This window comes from Coregonus clupeaformis, chromosome 2 (genome assembly GCF_020615455.1).
Source record: "Coregonus clupeaformis isolate EN_2021a chromosome 2, ASM2061545v1, whole genome shotgun sequence".
NCBI classification, from domain to species: Eukaryota; Metazoa; Chordata; class Actinopteri; order Salmoniformes; family Salmonidae; genus Coregonus; species Coregonus clupeaformis.
The window spans coordinates 3081292-3099516 of NC_059193.1; the positions used below are offsets into that span (position 1 = coordinate 3081292).

At 45.2% G+C, this 18225-nt stretch overlaps 2 protein-coding genes across 4 annotated transcripts in view; one reads left to right on the forward strand and one right to left on the reverse strand.

The window, feature by feature from the left end:
* Window positions 1-708: 708 nt before the first annotated feature.
* Window positions 709-18223, reverse strand: LOC123492728 (phosphoinositide 3-kinase regulatory subunit 4-like). 3 transcript variants are annotated; one of them, XM_045225753.1, is made up of 20 exons: window positions 18109-18223; window positions 16468-17211; window positions 16163-16296; window positions 15416-16034; window positions 15159-15293; window positions 14850-15071; window positions 14023-14196; window positions 13762-13907; window positions 13409-13612; window positions 13067-13268; window positions 12715-12735; window positions 11632-11729; window positions 11270-11492; window positions 10909-11074; window positions 2852-3016; window positions 2358-2569; window positions 2044-2175; window positions 1739-1928; window positions 1388-1508; window positions 709-1196 (listed from the first exon to the last, which is right to left on the reverse strand). In XM_045225753.1, exons 2-20 carry the CDS (start codon window positions 17183-17185, stop codon window positions 1026-1028), a joined length of 4053 nt encoding a protein of 1350 aa, XP_045081688.1. In that variant the 5' UTR covers window positions 17186-17211; window positions 18109-18223; the 3' UTR covers window positions 709-1025. The 3 variants fall into 3 exon arrangements, with proteins under 3 accessions (XP_045081688.1, XP_045081687.1, XP_045081679.1); XM_045225752.1 differs by lacking the exon at window positions 18109-18223 and adding an exon at window positions 17941-17988; XM_045225744.1 differs by lacking the exons at window positions 12715-12735; window positions 18109-18223.
* Window positions 17599-18225, forward strand: part of LOC121543271 (calcium-transporting ATPase type 2C member 1) — a 42505-nt gene continuing 41878 nt past the window's right edge. The window contains exon 1 of the mRNA XM_045225759.1: window positions 17599-17830. The gene's annotated coding sequence lies outside the window, so the exon portion shown is untranslated. The remainder of the gene's footprint in view (window positions 17831-18225) is intronic.

Genomic DNA, 18225 nt, shown 5'->3' on the forward strand with positions numbered 1-18225 from the left:
CTGCACCATGTTTTCATAACAGTTTCTCCCCTCCCTAAATTGGGAGGCCTCTTTATCTTAGTTTCTCAGTTGTCTGTAGACAGTTCTCCTTGTCCTTTGTTGTCTGGCCTAACTCTTACTCACATTGCTAAATAGTGGCTCAATGCCATAGCCTTTACTGGTCCTACACTCACACATTTCTAACACATTATACACAGTTTCAGGGTGTAATAATTAGTCATTAATAATTAATCTATCATGTTGTTACACGTGGTCTGCCACTGTGAGGACGATCAGCCGTCAGTCCTGTCTCCCTGTAGCGCTGTCTTAGGCGTCTCACAGTACAGCAATGTATTGCCCTGGCACATCTGCAGTCCTCATGCCTTCTTGCAGCATGCCTAAGGCACGTTCACACAGATGAACAGGGACCCTGGGCATCTTTCTTTTGGTGTTTTTCAGTAGAAAGGCCTCTTTAGTGTCCTACGTTTTCATAACCGTGACCTTAATTGCCTACCATCTGTAAGTTGTTAGTGTCTTAATGACTGTTCCACATGTGTATGTTCATTAATTGTTTATGGTTCATTGAACAAGCATGGGAAACAGTGTTTAAACCCTTTACAATGAAGATCTGTGAAGTTATTTGGATTTTTACAAATGATCTTTGAAAGCCAGGGTCCTGAAAAAGGGACGTTTCTTTTTTTGCTGAGTTTAGTAGTAGTTCATAAAGGGTTCATTCATCATACCAAACTTTATTGACACTTCTTGAACAGTTGCTTTTGAGCAGTTTAACAAATAGATATCAGGCATTGCATAATTGTGACTTTAGTGAATGTCATTACAAACAAAGTGTTAACATCTACTCATATTTTGCGACAGGATTTCTAGAAGCTTCTCTTATATTAATTAGCTTTAAAATATACTATGTACAAAAGTCTACAACAGTAGATCAAAACTCTGGGGTGAAGATGTTGAGGGCTAGTGTGTGGTTGTGTGTGTGTGTGTGTGTGTGTGTGGCAGCGAGAGTGGGAGGGCCTGAAAGCGGCAGTTTATTTCCAGACTTTGACGATGCCGTCTCTGGACGAAGTGACGATGAAGCCCTGTGTGGTCTGGAAGGTGGCGATGTCAGTGATGATGTCATGGTGGCCCACGGGGAGGGACTCGGGGCCCCTGCGCGGGGTGTCCTCTGTGGCTCCACTCTTCTGTTTGCTGTGGATCTCCTGCAGGGAATGACAGGACAGGGAATGTAGGTCAATCTCTACCGGTCTGTTGTTTCTTAGTCATACAGGTTTATAATGCTGCAAATTAATTGCTCTCCGGCGACAAAGATTCTGTATTGAACACCTCATTGTAGGACCAGGTGCTTAGAGGAATACACTGAATACACCGCCGCCGTCCTATCAGGGCATACCTGTACAACCTCGGTGCCCTCGATGATCTTGCGGCTGTAGAGGACTGAGGGACAGTGCAGCGGTTCATTGGCTCCACCTGCCACGATGTAGGACCTCTCTGGGTAGGCCAAGTCCCAGAACCTGGGAATAAACACACACACACACACACACACACACACACACACACACACACAGTATAGAAAAAAGACTTAACTCACAACAAAAAAAGCAAACGTATTCCAACACACTTCTTGGCTAAGCCACATCGTCAAACACAAACTTAAAATGTCATCCGGTAAACATATGTGGTCAAAACTGGGTTAAATATATCAGAAGGATGGTTAGTCCAGTCAAGAGTATAGCAACCATACCTGATTCTCATGTCGGAGCCGGCTGTGAGGAGGAGGGGGTTCCCGTCTGCAGGGCTGCAGTAGATCCCATGGACACTGTGGGGGGACGGCTGCATCTCTGAGAGAGGGGGAGCAGAGCTGGCCCACAGCGTGAACTTCCTGTCCCCAGTCTCCATGTCCCACATGGATACCTCATTGTTGCCCTGGACTGCTACAAAACAGCAACAAAATACACAAATAATAGTTTGAATTTCCCCTCAAAGAAAGACCCCAAAAAGTTGAGTTTTGTTAATAAAGATAAAAAATATGATGACATCGAGTCTCACCAGCGATGACGGAGGATTGGTAGAGCGGGTGCATGAGCAGCCGTCTGATTCGTGCTCGGGCAGGGTGGGAGTGGTTTGAGATGGGGAGCTGGAACCGCATGTCCCAGCATGCCATAGTGCCGCTGCTTGTACCTGTGTGTGGAATAATCAGAATGGGATTCAGTTGACTCCTGATAAATGCATGTCAGATAAGTCACAACTCTGTTTAAGTACAATACGGTTTTCAGACTAAATTCATTTACATTTTTCATACACACGACATGCACCACACACGACCCACATCCACCCACGTGCTCACACCAACACCCACGTACCTAGGCAGAGCCAGCACTGGTGCATGTCCACGGTGAAGGAGGTGATAAGGCCCAGTCGGAGGTCGTGGCGGAGGGTCCAGGCGTTGGAGTTGGAGCGCAGGTCCCAGCCCACCAGGGAGCCGTTCACCGTGGCGTAGGCCAGCACAGACTGGGCTCCAGAATTAAAATGGTGGACGTCCACCACGCAGCCGTCATCCTTCTGGTCCAGGAACCTGAGAGGACAGTCGATATAACAGTTACTGTGTAGTTATAACTAACTAATTATTACACTGTGGCATCTAAATGATACGGCATGATCATGATAACTACATGATACTGCAAGTCCATTGGTGGTGGATGAGGTGAGTTTTCCCCCTTACTATGTAAAGCGCTTGGAGTACCTCAGTTCGTAGAAAAGCGCTATATAATGCCAATAAATAATAATTATAATTATATAAACTACAGTAAATAAAACCATCTTTATGCATCATAAACACCTGATGGGTAGTACATACCTGGTCTGAAAGGGGTTAACCTTGGGTGATTTGGGAGGCTTGTTGGCCTCAATGGCCAGGAGCTGGATGGAACCGTTGTCTGAGGCAGCAGCCAGGTAGTGTGACCCCTGACAGAAGGTCAACGTCTTCACGTGGCCCCCGATGCGAGAGTACGTCAGCACTGACCTATAAAACAGCATCAAAACATTCACACAGGTTGGATTGAGGCCTGTTGTTCATTACTTTTTCCATCAACGTTTTGGTCATTTATAGCAGATGCTCTTATCCAGAGCGACGCTCTTATCCAGAGCGAAGCTCTTATCCAGAGTGCATTCCAAGGAAATCTAAGATGGTCAACACCGGTAGAGCACATCTGTGAAAAGGCGAGCTGATGTCTGTTCCTCCTCCGACGCCTTAAACACCTACATATACAGTACCTTGAGAAAGTATTCACACCCCTTGACTTTTTCCACATTTTGTTGTGATACAGCCTGAATTTAAAATGTATTAAATTAAGATTTTGTGTCACTGTCCAACACACAATACCCCATAATGTCAAAGTGGAATTCTGTTTTTAGAATTTTGTTTTAATTAATTCAAAATGAAAAGCTGAAATGTCTTGAGTCTTGAGTGCTGAGGAATATTTCTGTCTGTAATACAGCCCTTTTGTGGGGAAAAACGAATTCCGATTGGCTGGGCCTGGCTCCCTAGTGGGTGGGCCTATGCCCTCCCAGGCCCACTCATGGCTGCGCCCCTGCCCAGTCATGTGAAATCCATAGATTAGGGCCTAATGAATGTACAGTGGGGAAAAAAAGTATTTAGTCAGCCACCAATTGTGCAAGTTCTCCCACTTAAAAAGATGAGAGAGGCCTGTAATTTTCATCATAGGTACACGTCAACTATGACAGACAAAATGAGAAAAAAAATCCAGAAATCACATTAAAGGATTTTTTAATGAATTTATTTGCAAATGTTGGTGGAAAATAAGTATTTGGTCAATAACAAAAGTTTCTCAATACTTATATACCCTTTGTTGGCAATGACACAGGTCAAACGTTTTCTGTAAGTCTTCACAAGGTTTTCACACACTGTTGCTGGTATTTTGGCCCATTCCTCCATGCAGATCTCCTCTAGAGCAGTGATGTTTTGGGGCTGTCGCTGGGCAACACGGACTTTCAACTACCTCCAAAGATTTTCTATGGGGTTGAGATCTGGAGACTGGCTAGGCCACTCCAGGACCTTGAAATGCTTTTTACGAAGCCACTCCTTCGTTGCCCGGGCGGTGTGTTTGGGATCATTGTCATGCTGAAAGACCCAGCCACGTTTCATCTTCAATGCCCTTGCTGATGGAAGGAGGTTTTCACTCAAAATCTCACGATACATGGCCCCATTCATTCTTTCCTTTACACGGATCAGTCGTCCTGGTCCCTTTGCAGAAAAACAGCCCCAAAGCATGATGTTTCCACCCCCATGCTTCACAGTAGGTATGGTGTTCTTTGGATGCAACTCAGCATTCTTTGTCCTCCAAACACGACGAGTTGAGTTTTTACCAAAAAGTTATATTTTGGTTTCATCTGACCATATGACATTCTCCCAATCCTCTTCTGGATCATCCAAATGCACTCTAGCAAACTTCAGACGGGCCTGGACATGTACTGGCTTAAGCAGGGGGACACGTCTGGCACTGCAGGATTTGAGTCCCTGGCGGCGTAGTGTGTTACTGATGGTAGGCTTTGTTACTTTGGTCCCAGCTCTCTGCAGGTCATTCACTAGGTCCCCCCCGTGTGGTTCTGGGATTTTTGCTCACCGTTCTTGTGATCATTTTGACCCCACGGGGTGAGATCTTGCGTGGAGCCCCAGATCGAGGGAGATTATCAGTGGTCTTGTATGTCTTCCATTTCCTAATAATTGCTCCCACAGTTGATTTCTTCAAACCAAGCTGCTTACCTATTGCAGATTCAATCTTCCCAGCCTGGTGCAGGTCTACAGTTGTGTTTCTGGTGTCCTTTGACAGCTCTTTGGTCTTGGCCATAGTGGAGTTTGGAGTGTGACTGTTTGAGGTTGTGGACAGGTGTCTTTTATACTGATAACAAGTTCAAACAGGTGCCATTAATACAGGTAACGAGTGGAGGATAGAGGAGCCTCTTAAAGAAGAAGTTACAGGTCTGTGAGAACCAGAAATCTTGCTTGTTTGTAGGTGACCAAATACTTATTATCCACCATAATTTGCAAATAAATTAATTACACATCCTACAATGTGATTTTCTGGAAAAAAAAATCTCAATTTGTCTTTCATAGTTGACGTGTACATATGATGAAAATTACAGGCCTCTCTCATCTTTTTAAGTGGGAGAACTTGCACAATTGGTGGCTGACTAAATACTTTTTTTCCCCACTGTATTTCAATTGACTGATTCCCTTCTATGAACGGTAACTCAGTAAAATCTTTGAAATTGTTGCATGTTGTGTTTATATTTTTGTTAAATATAAATGAGATATTTCTGTATTTCATTTTCAATAAATTGGCAAAAATCTCAAAAAAACGTGTTTTGACTTCGTCATTATGGGGTATTGTGTGGAGCCGAAATATTGTTAATACATTTTGAATTCAGGCTGTAACACAACAAAATGTGGTCAAAGTCAAGGGGTATGAATACTTTCTGAAGGCACTGTACCTAAAGAGGACCTGGTAACGGTATTCACCACCTATATCCTGGTAACGGTATTCACCACCTATATCCTGGTAAGGGTATTCACCACCTATATCCTGCTAAGGGTATTCACCTCCTATATCCTGCTAAGGGTATTCACCTCCTATATCCTGCTAAGGGTATTCACCTCCTATATCCTGGTAACGGTATTCACCTCCTATATCCTGGTAACGGTATTCACCTCCTATATCCTGGTAACGGTATTCACCTCCTATATCCTGGTAACGGTATCCACCTCCTATATCCTGGTAACGGTATCCACCTCCTATATCCTGGTAACGGTATTCACCTCCTATATCCTGGTAACGGTATTCACCTCCTATATCCTGGTAACGGTATTCACCTCCTATATCCTGGTAACGGTATTCACCTCCTATATCCTGGTAACGGTATTCACCTCCTATATCCTGGTAACGGTATTCACCTCCTATATCCTGGTAACGGTATTCACCTCCTATATCCTGGTAACGGTATTCACCTCCTATATCCTGGTAACGGTATTCACCTCCTATATCCTGGTAACGGTATTCACCTCCTATATCCTGGTAACGGTATTCACCTCCTATATCCTGGTAACGGTATTCACCTCCTATATCCTGGTAACGGTATTCACCTCCTATATCCTGGTAACGCTATTCACCTCCTATATCCTGGTAACGCTATTCACCTCCTATATCCTGGTAACGCTATTCACCTCCTATATCCTGGTAACGCTATTCACCTCCTATATCCTGGTAACGCTATTCACCTCCTATATCCTGGTAACGCTATTCACCTCCTATATCCTGGTAACGCTATTCACCTCCTATATCCTGGTAACGCTATTCACCTCCTATATCCTGGTAACGCTATTCACCTCCTATATCCTGGTAACGCTATTCACCTCCTATATCCTGGTAACGCTATTCACCTCCTATATCCTGGTAACGCTATTCACCTCCTATATCCTGGTAACGGTATTCACCTCCTATATCCTGGTAACGGTATTCACCTCCTATATCCTGGTAACGGTATTCACCTCCTATATCCTGGTAACGGTATTCACCTCCTATATCCTGGTAACGGTATTCACCTCCTATATCCTGGTAACGGTATCCACCTCCTATATCCTGGTAACGGTATTCACCACCTATATCCTGGTAACGGTATCCACCTCCTATATCCTGGTAACGGTATTCACCACCTACTCAGCTAAACTAGGGTGTGTCCCTATTAAGCCCACCACAATCTAAGTTTAGACATTTCTAACATATACTGCCCTCATTTTCTATACAAACAGTGGAGATAACATGAAAGATGAATCTCTCATGTGAAGTTTTACTTAAAAAAATATATATATATAATACATACAAATTTTTATAAATGATGTGCAAAGTCCGGACTGGGCTTAATGGGTATTGAGTGTACCCTTTAAGCCATGGGTGTTCCAAATTAGCCCACCTCTAAAATAATACATTTTAATTCATTTCCAAAATATTCAAAACTTCCAAACAGACATTTCTTATGTAAAATTAGATTATATTAATCTCCCATAAAGTTATTAAAATAAACTGATCAGCAATGGATGTAGCACCCATAACAGATGGAATCACCTGGATGAATGAAAAACGGAATCACCTGGATGAATGAAAGACAACAAAATGACAATGCTCCCACCCGAAAGTGCAGAAGTAGTCGCCCAATAGTAATCTTCTTGTCCCTCATTTGTTAGCATTTTTGTCCACCACTTGCAGGTCTTCTACCCCTGATACCCCTCAACCCTGGTCTTATTCTATTCTCTCTGCATCAATGACTTCCTGTCCACTCCAAACGTCTTGGAGAGAGTACAGAGGTTTCTAATTGTTCCTAATTGTTTCTCATCTTGGTAAAGGCACCATGGCTAGATACACAATATGCATAACTGTAGTTTGTGTGTTTTAATCAACTTAAATCTTAAATATATTTATGCTCATGTTCATTGAATATTAGGGATATCAACACCCTATCCCCATGTGTATCAATGCAAACCGGGGTTAATAGGAGCATACCGGGCTTAATTGGAACAGTGGTTTATGGTGAAAGACAAAATAGCAAAGTCTACTCATCAAATATTTGGAGACCAATGGTTTTGGGTATAAATATACACTATAGACTACAATATTATGCAAAGTTAGTATTGATTATATTGAACAATATATATTTTTAGTAATTTACATTCTGTATAGAGAGAGTGCTTTTTGTGCTACTGTACCCTTTAAGCCCACCTGAGATAAATGTAACATTTGCATCTATGTATAACAACGCTAGGTTAATGTAACAGTAAAATAAGATAAAATGGATTTAAAAATATAAGCTTTGAATGTCTGAAATCTATTATCTTGTTGTAGTTCACCAAATGATGTTGCTACTGTTTGACTGTGAAATGCAGGCATGACTGCTAGCATTAAAAAAAAAAAAACATTTTAAAAATGGCAAGAAATAGTAATGAATGCTCATGAAATATGCTATCATGTGCATATATCAGCACATGAATCTCTTAAGTGATCATACTTTATGTAAAATGATGTGAGAGGTACTAAAAATATCTGGGAAATGTGTATATCTGAGGCTAGCCTCAACACCAAAGTTATTTTGCAGCTTGAAATTGTCCACTAGCGGGAATTTACACATAACGGTCAACAAAACATCTGATTGGCTTAGAATAAAAAGTTATGGATATAACAACCAGATTAATTAGTTGAAACATTAAACAATCTAAAGATGGAAGTGGGCTTTAATGGGTACACTTACACAACACCTACTCAGATGAATGCACCAATCTGGACCTACCATCACTACACACACCAATCTGGACCTACCATCACTACACACACCAATCTGGACCTACCATAACTACACACACCAGTCTGGACCTACCATCACTACACACACCAGTCTGGACCTACCATCACTACACACACCAGTCTGGACCAACCATCACTTTACACACCAATCTGGACCTACCATCTACACACACACCAATCTGGACCTACCATCACTTTACACACCAATCTGGACCTACCATCACTTTACACACCAATCTGGACCTACCATCACTCTACACATGCTGAGAAAGTCTTGAGATCCTTTGTAAGATCACTTCTAAAATACGATCCCTTCTGCCATATGCTCCCACCCCAATGATGGTCTAAGTCTACACCAGAACCACTCCTTAAAGCTGAGATCTGCATAAGGTGAAACAGAGCCACTGGTGGCCGCAGGCGCATTTGTTATTGTTTTTTGAAATGTGGCAAAGGAGCATCCTGCATCGTGGTAAACAAAAATCATAGTTCATAATCTGCTGTTCTATCGCGCGTTCAATGACATTCAATGATCTCCGAGGGGGAAAAAACGATGTTTGTTGTTTGAAGTAACGTCTTTGTTGTTGTAATATCGCGAACGGACGTGTCAGTTTCACCGCTACGGATTCCAGCTTTAGCTAAACTGGAGCTCATCCACTGCAGGACTGAGCGTTTCGGTTGCAGCGCCATCCCAACCATGCTTCACCTGCTGAACAGTTGATGAACATCATTTTTTTGCACTCACAATTCAGCATGTTGCTGCCACTTGTACTGTTGAAAAAACATTCTCTCTTCTCTCTCTCATTCAACTAAAAATAGGGGAGGCAACCACAACTACTTGGTTAACTGGTTGGTTGTTGGTTACTACAGTGAGGGAAAAAGGTATTTGGTCCCCTGCTGATTTTGTATGTTTGCCCACTGACAAAGACATGATCAGTCTATAATTTTAATGGTAGGTTTATTTGAACAGTGAGAGACAGAATAACAACAACAAAAATCCAGAAAAACGCATGTCAAAAATGTTATAAATTGATTTGCATTTTAATGAGGGAAATAAGTATTTGACCCCTCTGCAAAACATGACTTAGTACGGTACTTGGTGGCAAAACCCTTGTTGGCAATCATAGAGGTCAGACGTTTCTTGTAGTTGGCCACCAGGTTTGCACACATCTCAGGAGGGATTTTGTCCCACTCCTCTTTGCAGATCTTCTCCAAGTCATTAAGGTTTCGAGGCTGACGTTTGGCAACTCGACCCTTCAGCTCCCTCCACAGATTTTCTATGGAATTAAGGTCTGGAGACTGGCTAGGCCACTCCAGGACCTTAATGTGCTTCTTCTTGAGCCACTCCTTTGTTGCCTTGGCTGTGTGTTTTGGGTCATTGTCATGCTGGAATACCCATCCACAACCCATTTTCAATGCCTTGGCTGAGGGAAGGAGGTTCTCACCCAAGATTTGACAGTACATGGCCCCGTCCCTTTGATGCGGTGAAGTTGTCCTGTCCCCTTAGCAGAAAAACACCCCCAAAGCATAATGTTTCCACCTCCATGTTTGACGGTGGGGATGGTGTTCTTGGGGTCATAGGCAGCATTCCTCCTCCTCCAAACACGGCGAGTTGAGTTGATGCCAAAGAGTTCCATTTTGGTCTCATCTGACCACAACACTTTCACCCAGTTCTCCTCTGAATCATTCAGATGTTCATTGGCAAACTTCAGATGGGCATGTATATGTGCTTTCTTGAGCATGGGGACCTTGCGGGCGCTGCAGGATTTCAGTCCTTCATGGAGTAGTATGTTACCAATTGTTTTCTTGGTGACTATGGTCCCAGCTACCTTGAGATCATTGACAAGATCCTCCCATGTAGTTCTGGGCTGATTCCTCACCGTTCTCATGATCATTGTAACTCCACGAGGTGAGATCTTGCATGGAGCCCCAGGCCGAGGGAGATTGACAGTTATTTAGTGTTTCTTCCATTTGCGAATAATCGCACCAACTGTTGTCACCTTCTCGCAAAGCTGCTTGGCGATGGTCTTGTAGCCCATTCCAGCCTTGTGTAGGTCTACAATCTTGTCCCTGACATCCTTGGAGAGCTCTTTGGTCTTGGCCATGGTGGAGAGTTTGGAATCTGATTGATTGATCGCTTCTGTGGACAGGTGTCTTTTATACAGGTAACAAACTGAGATTAGGAGCACTCCCTTTAAGAGTGTGCTCCTAATCTCAGGTCGTTACCTGTATAAAAGACACCTGGGAGCCAGAAATCTGTCTGATTGAGAGGTGGTCAAATACTTATTTCCCTCATTAAAATGCAAATCAATTTATAACATTTTTGACATGCGTTATTCTGGATTTCTTTGTTGTTATTCTGTCTCTCACTGTTGAAATAAACCTACCATTAAAATTATAGAGTGATCATTTCTTTGTCAGTGGGCAAATGTACAAAATCAGCAGGGGATCAAATACGTTTTCCCCTCACTGTACTTGGTTAACTGGTTGGTTGTTGGTTACTACTTGGTTAACTGGTTGGTTATTGGTTACTACTTGGTTAGCATACCTGGTGGTGGTGGTTTTTCCCTCCATCTTCTGGCTGTCCCAGACCTTGACGGTGCCGTCGTTGGAGGCCGTGGCGAAGATGGAGTGCTCGTCTGACACACGGATACGGTTGACAGCAGACTTGTGCTCATGGAGGTGGGCCACTAGAAGACCCTTAGGGTGCCACCCTGCAGAACAAAACAACAACACAATGTGGACGGGCCCTGACTAACCCTACTGCTTGTTGACATTTCTGCTGTGCTTAATCCAAATTGGCAAGAAACACACCCCTAGTGGTATATTCAATAATACAATGAGCAAAGAATAATCACTTGTGGAGTGATTATGGCCTAGCCTATGTTGTGTCAGTGGCACTACTTTACCTGGCGGAGGCGGACGGCTCTCCCATTCAGCGCTCTCCATCATCTGCTTGGCCATGCGCTCTGCGCTGCACTGCTCCCTCTTCTGCTGCACCAGATGTTGAAGTTCCGCCTTGCACGTGTTGAGACGACGCTGGTAGGTGGAGACTGCACCTGCAGACTGCCCCACAGGGACACCAGGGGAGGCTGTGCTCTTCCTGGTCTGAGTCCCCGCCCCTTCAGGCACCTGGTGGAGTACACAGAGATAGAAGTAGACTACCAGACTGGACCAGGCTATTAAATCAATCACTTAGTATATCTATCAATCAACCCTCGCTTCCCCCCCCCCATTCCTAACAGACATCATAGGTTAACCCGTTATGTACCGTCGGGGGCTGTGGTGCTGTAGCCGCTGGCTCCTGAGAGCCAAACATGCTCTTCCACTCTTCATTCATGTTTGAGTCCTGTTTGGTGTGTTTCCGTGCTGAAGCGAGAGAGAAAAAACCCAAGAAAAAGCTAAGAAACACTAGTTAAGAAGCATTCAGCACTGGAGGTCAAAAGCTTGGGGACCGTTGGATTGAATAGTCATTAAGTTGAAGGGGCCTACCTATTTTCAGCTATTCCAATAAGCCATGGAGAAGGCACTACGGTTTCTAACATCTAATGAAAATACTAATGGGAGATGGCAGGCGTTAAAGGAGTTGAAGGCCAATGCAGATACAACAGGTTTTAAGACCACCAGACTACACAAAGCAGTTGGAGCTGGGAGATATGCTAATAACAGGACATGTTAGGGTGAGTAGTTAAATTAGTCACCAGCAGCAGTCCAACACTCCAAAAGGACAGTTCCATGCGATTGAAACATACCAGCTGCAACACACAGTCACTCTTAGCCCACGGTAAGTTGTGTCAGACAAGCTACTAACAGTGTCTATGAAAAAACACTCCAAAACGCCAAAAGATGTTAGATGTTAATATACCTGTTATCCCTATGGCGTAGATACACAACACAATCTTTCAGTATGTGCTTGAATAAATACTTTCTATTCAATACCATGGAATCTAATATCTAGACCCATATGGGATTTAACTGGTATAGTGATACTTAAGCAGACTAAGGGCCTTAGATCCATTGTTTACACTACTGCCAGAGAGCACACATGTCTTTTTAACAAATCTTGATGCCCCTAAGGGGAGTCTGCCTGGTATGTTAACAGAACTCAAGGCCAGTCTGACATTTTATTTGACTACAGGGAAAAGGAGATGTGTATGTGCTGAACACTAACATGTACTGCTCTGTCGTGTGTAGACAGCTAGAGAGGTCATGAGAAAATGTGAAAACTATGCAGTTTAACCCATCAAATGAATTAAATGTAATGAGGCGATGTGGGTAATCTGGGGGAAATTATGTCTGGATGGGATTATTTGTTATGCACATCATTACAGGATAAACTACACCAGCAATATACCAGATGCTGTGGCGATGAAGTCTGCAAACAGATAAACGACAAGTAATTGACATCAAACATGGTGAGAATATATCAACTATAATATCAACCTATCCAATCCTTTCAGTGTCTATACACACAAGTGTCTTAAGGCTAAGGGTCAATTTGGCTGTGTTTACACAGGCAGCCCATTTCCAATAATTTTTTACAATCATTAATTCGTCTTTTGACCAATCAGATTAGCACTTTTGACAAAAATTGCCCAAAAGATCAGAATTGGGCTGTCTGTGTAAATGCAGCCTTTGGGTTTGTGTCACCCTCTCTGCTATTACAGGGGTGTACTTTGACCAGCAGGTGGCAGTGGCGTCCCTACCTCGCTTGTCCTCGACCTCCTGTTTGGGTTTGACCAGGTCCACCTGACGTCCCATGATGCCCAGCGTGGCCAGGTCAATGACCCCACTCTGGACCGCCTCCCCCAGGTGGCTCTGGTCTCCCATGTTGGCCTTGGCCTTGTTGGACTTGAGCATGAAGTCCTTCAGTGCTAGCAGCTTGTCCTCTTCAGCCTCTGTCATCCCCTAGAATAAACAATTATCATCATCATCATCATCATCGTCGATCATCATCATAACAATAACGGTCAAAAGTTGTGCATTATATGGGGAACATACATTTCCCATCCATGTCACATTGAGACACATCACCCCCGCCCTCTGACCTGCGAGAGCAGTTTCTTAAGCAGCTGGGCGATGGCGGGGTCCTCCGGAATGGGGCATTCTGGGAGTGAGCCCCTGCGCTTCTTCTGCCGCAGCAGCAGGTGGCGGAAGAGGCTGCCGATGTCTTTGGAGCGCAGGGAGTAGTCGAAGATGGAGCGGCTCACTGGCTCCTTCAGCACACTCAGCAGCACTATCTCTTTATCGATCTGAGAGGAAACAGCCTCATTTAACACAGCATAGCACAGTACAGCACACCATAACATAGCACAGTATAACATAATTTAATACGAGTCTGGGAGATTCTTTCAATGTGTTACACACGAAGGTGGTAAGTGAGCGTGTGTGGAAGTCCTACCTGTATGATGGGCTGGGTGATGAAGGGGTTGAGGTGAGGCATCAGTTTGCAGTAGACGTCTGCTATGTTGAGGTGCTGGGCCACCACAGTAATAAAGCCCACCGCCCCGTAGCGGATCCACAGGTTGGGGTGGCACAGGAATGGGGCTTTTCAAAATAAGGGGGGAAAAGTTCATCACAAAAAGTGCCTTTTTACATGGCCAAATAGTAATAACACTCTCCTTCCACTGCCGTCTCTAAACCCCTCTCTACCCTCTCTCACCGATGTCACTGACAAACTCGTAGATGTGTGGTTTCTGCAGCAGGCCCAGCTGGCACATGCAGGTGAGAGCGTTGAGGGCCTTGTAGATGACAAACTCCTCCGCATCACTCAGACCCTGCTGCAGGAGGGGCTTCAGGATGGACGAGCTCTGCCAGCCCACGTACGCCGCCACACCTGGAGGAATTGGAGAGAGAGGGAGAGATGGAAAGAGAGGGAGAGATGGAAAGAGAGGAGAGAGAGAGATGGAAAGAGAGGGAGAGAGAGATGGAAAGAGAGGGAGAGAGAGATGGAAAGAGAGGGAGAGAGAGAGAGAGAGAGATGGAAAGAGAGGGAGAGAGAGGGAGAGATTGAAAGAGAGGGGGAGATGGAAAGAGAGGGAGAGAGAGAGATGGAAAGAGGGAGAGAGCGATGTAAAGAGGGAGAGAGAGAGAGAGATGGAAAGAGGGAGAGAGAGATGTAAAGAGAGGGAGAGATGTAAAGAGAGGGAGAGAGAGAGGGAGAGATGTAAAGAGAGGGAGAGAGAGAGAGGGAGAGATGTAAAGAGAGGGAGAGAGAGAGAGGGAGAGATGTAAAGAGAGGGAGAGAGAGAGGGAGAGATGTAAAAAGAGGGAGAGAGAGAGTAAAAGAGAAAAGTAAAAGACAGAGACCAAGAGGGAGGGGGGAGGCAGAAGAGAGCGCAAAGAGAAAGACAGGGGTCAATGGAGAGAAAATACATTCTATGTCTGTATCAATGAGACTTCCTGCATGTACACATCCAGCTTTGTCCATTAGCGTATTTGAGTGACTAAGTGTGGGCACCGTGTCTGTGGCACAGTCCTGCCCCTTACCCACGATGCTGTCGAAGAAGGCTCCCCGGAGGTGCCAGTCATTCTTGTCATTCAGGAAGGTGATCATGTGGGACAGGAGCACGTCGTTGGCCTTCTGCCGGCCGAAGAACACACAGAGCCGCGTGATGCCGTTCTCCATCAGAGACTGCTTGACGATGTTCTCTGAGTCGCTCAGTAACGTAACCACCTTCTGCTGTACCATCTCATGCAGCGCCTGCAGCTCTGTCAGGAGGAACAGGAAGTCAGAACAGAATATAGGGAGCTCTACCTCCGAGCTGATATTTGAGAGAGAGGAGGCCTTAAAATTACCAGAGTCGTAGTTCTCGTTGGGATGAAGGGTCTCCTCTGTGTCCTCTCCGTTCAAGTCGTGCTCCATATTCAGGTTATTCTCCTGAACAAGCTCTAAAAACCGCAAAGCTGTCTCAGCCAGGTGGGCTATGTTCTCTGAGAAAAGGAGAGGGGGGAATGACTAGGCATTACAAACAACATAAACACTGTCAACCTTTGGACTATTAGGTGTGTAATCATATTTAGAGCGACCCGTAGTCATTGTCAACCCAACTGACCTGCGTATGCCAGCCTGACGATGGTGGCATCGTCCTGCGCCAGGTGGGCAATGCCTGGCAGGATGTACTCGGGGTAGATGTTGACATCGTTACGGGGAACCTCCTTCACCAGTGCCAGCACCTTGGCTAGGGTGTGCACAGCCTGGGCCCTAACCCGCGGCGCCGGGTCGCTGCAGAAGTGCAGCAGGTATGGCGTGATGCGGTCCAGCAGCGTCTCCACCCTGAGGCGGCCCGCCAGATGCAGCACCAGCTCCAGAGCCGCCAGCTTGGAGTCGCAGGAACGCAGCGTCTGGAGGCAGGAGGTGATGACAGACACCAGCACCACCAGGCCCTGCTCCTCCTTGGCCGACACCACACCCGACTCCTGGTCCCCCTTCTCAGGCTTCTCCGAGGACCCGCCTGGCCCTCCCCCGCGGAGGTTATGGAGGATGTTGTCCAGGTCCTTGCGGATGACCAGCACACGCTCGTCTGCCGACTGGAAGGTCTCCTTGGCAAACTGGGCCATGTAGGGCTGCAGGAAGGTGTAGAAGATGTCTGGGAAGGCATTACCTCTCTGCTGCTTCAGGTACTCCTCCGCAGTTAGACGCTTCTCCGGCTCCCGCTGCACCATCTGGGCCACCTAGGAGGTGAAAAGAGAGTTTTGGTGGTTACCAGGAGACAGCGGTACACTTAAGAATTGGTGCTCAGGATGAATTTAGTATTTCACAAGAACGTCTTCATGTAAAAACAAAACATATTGACTATTACTAGCTCTCTGATGTAACAGTCTTCTATTTTCATGAGAACGTGCTCTGTCTGGAAGTGTCCTTTGCGATACGCCAGAAGTTGGGAGAGATCGAACAGTGGTACTCCCTCTGTGAAGAGTTCTGCGATCACACAACCTGAAAAACACATGAAATAACAGTCAGGGAAGGGGAATGTACATTAGATGATTAAACACTCAATGTTGAACCTACAACTACTAGTAAATTGGACGAGTCCATGGCATCCACCTATCTCTCTTTATTGCCCCTGAACAGAAAATATCTATATGTTTCAGCTCTGAAAGTTACCTGCTGAGAAGATATCCATGGCCTGTTTGAGCTCTCCCCTGCTCCTCTGGCTGTTGCTGGTGAGGTCCACCAGAGGGGTATTCTGGTCACTGTCTGTGGTGAACATACTCCCATCCACAAACCTCTCGGGGGCGATGTAACATGTCCTCCGTCGAGATGTGTCAAAGAAGTAATTAAAGTCAGCTGGGTTGTCCTCGGGCAGATAAGTGGGCTTGAAGCTGGCAAAGTCTGTGAGCAGCACCCAGTTCCAGCTGGTCACCATCACGTTCTCGGTCTTAATGTCACCGTGGCGCACGCCCGATTTGTGCGCCTGGTCTACGGCGGTGAGGATCTGGAAGGCTAGCCAGCGCTTCTCTACATTGTTGAGGAAGGGCCGCGTGCTGATGCGATCATACAAGTTGTCCCGGACATACTGGCGGAAGAGGATGGCTGCTTTCTCAGTGAGGGAGGCCTTCTGGAAGGGCAGGCAGTTCTGGCAGGAATGTAGTCTGATCTTTAGCTCCTCCAGCTCCTGCTTGTAGCTGGTGAGAGGTAGAGATGGGTCCTGGATGGCAAACACCTTCACCACCACCAGGCCTTCCCTGTGCTTGGCGCGTGCCACCTTGAAGAAGCGCGTGCTGCCCAGGCTCTTGTCATACTCGTGATCATGGATATCAGAGAAGTAGCTGTCGACAGATAGAATCTGGGCGGGAGCGATCCCTGCCAGCTGATTCCCCATGGTTCTGATACACTCTGACCCGGGTCCTGGTTTGACATAGACATGAATAGTCAAATGTTTGCCAAAATAAGAAAAACAAAAATAGATTCAAGGATTGTAACAGTTCGCGGATGGCTATCAGATCAGCCAATACAACCTAAAGTAATTTCACACCTATTGCATAATTAAGCAATAATGCCCGATGGGGTGTGGTATATGGGCAATATACCATGGATAAGGGCTGTTCTTAAGCATGACACAATGCGGAGTGCTTGGATACAGCCCTTAGCCGTGGTATATTGGCCATATACCACAAACCCCCGAGGTGCCTTATTGCTATTATAAACTGGTTACAAACGTAATTAGAGCAGCAAAAATAAATGTTTTGTCATACCAGTGGTATACGGTCTCACAGCTTTCATTGTGAAAAGGCTAAATGTCATGGTATAAGGTCTCACATACACACGGCTGAATGCTGTTTTAGCCAATCAGCATCCAGTATCCAAACTACCCGGCTTATAATTAAGCAATAAACCTAGCCGAGAAACACTCCCCATACAATAAAGCCATGTATGACAAATCATGTACTAAATAAAGCTTTCTGAAGCAGCGAGGATTTGCTACACAATTGCAGAGAGCAATCACAGAGGTGGGCTATCAACAACGGTATGTCTAAATGTAAATAACATAGCTAGGTAAACACTAACTGTGCCTACAGTACTGGATACAAATTGTTATCTAGTTAGCTGCTTTCAAACTCGTTTAGTGCTACTTACTCTGCCATGAAAATGGGGTCATATGCATTGCTTCATCATGTGAGGACGGTACACTGTGATGATGACAGTGCAATAACTTACCATTGTTACGCGCATGAATGTCAGTTTACTAAACAAAGAAAAACAATACATAACAACCGAAAAGTACATGCAGTTTGATATACTTACAATACAAATCGAACACAAAATGCACGTGACGTTGATGAAATTACAGTGGGGTATTGTTTACCAGATGGTTGAGATGCGGCGTAGTACTGTTCGGCTTCGTAGCTAGTTAGCATCTAG

Bases quoted from the DNA above. Each gene is read 5' to 3' on its own strand.
- LOC123492728 (XM_045225752.1), bottom strand. From the start codon at position 17,968: ATGCATATGACCCCATTTTCATGGCAGA. The intron at 16,297-16,467 runs GTAACTTTCAGA...TGTGTTTTTCAG, and splicing joins CATGGATATCTTCTCAGCAG to GTTGTGTGATCGCAGAACTC. The intron at 12,736-13,066 runs GTAGGGACGCCA...ATCTGTTTGCAG, and splicing joins GGAGGTCGAGGACAAGCGAG to ACTTCATCGCCACAGCATCT.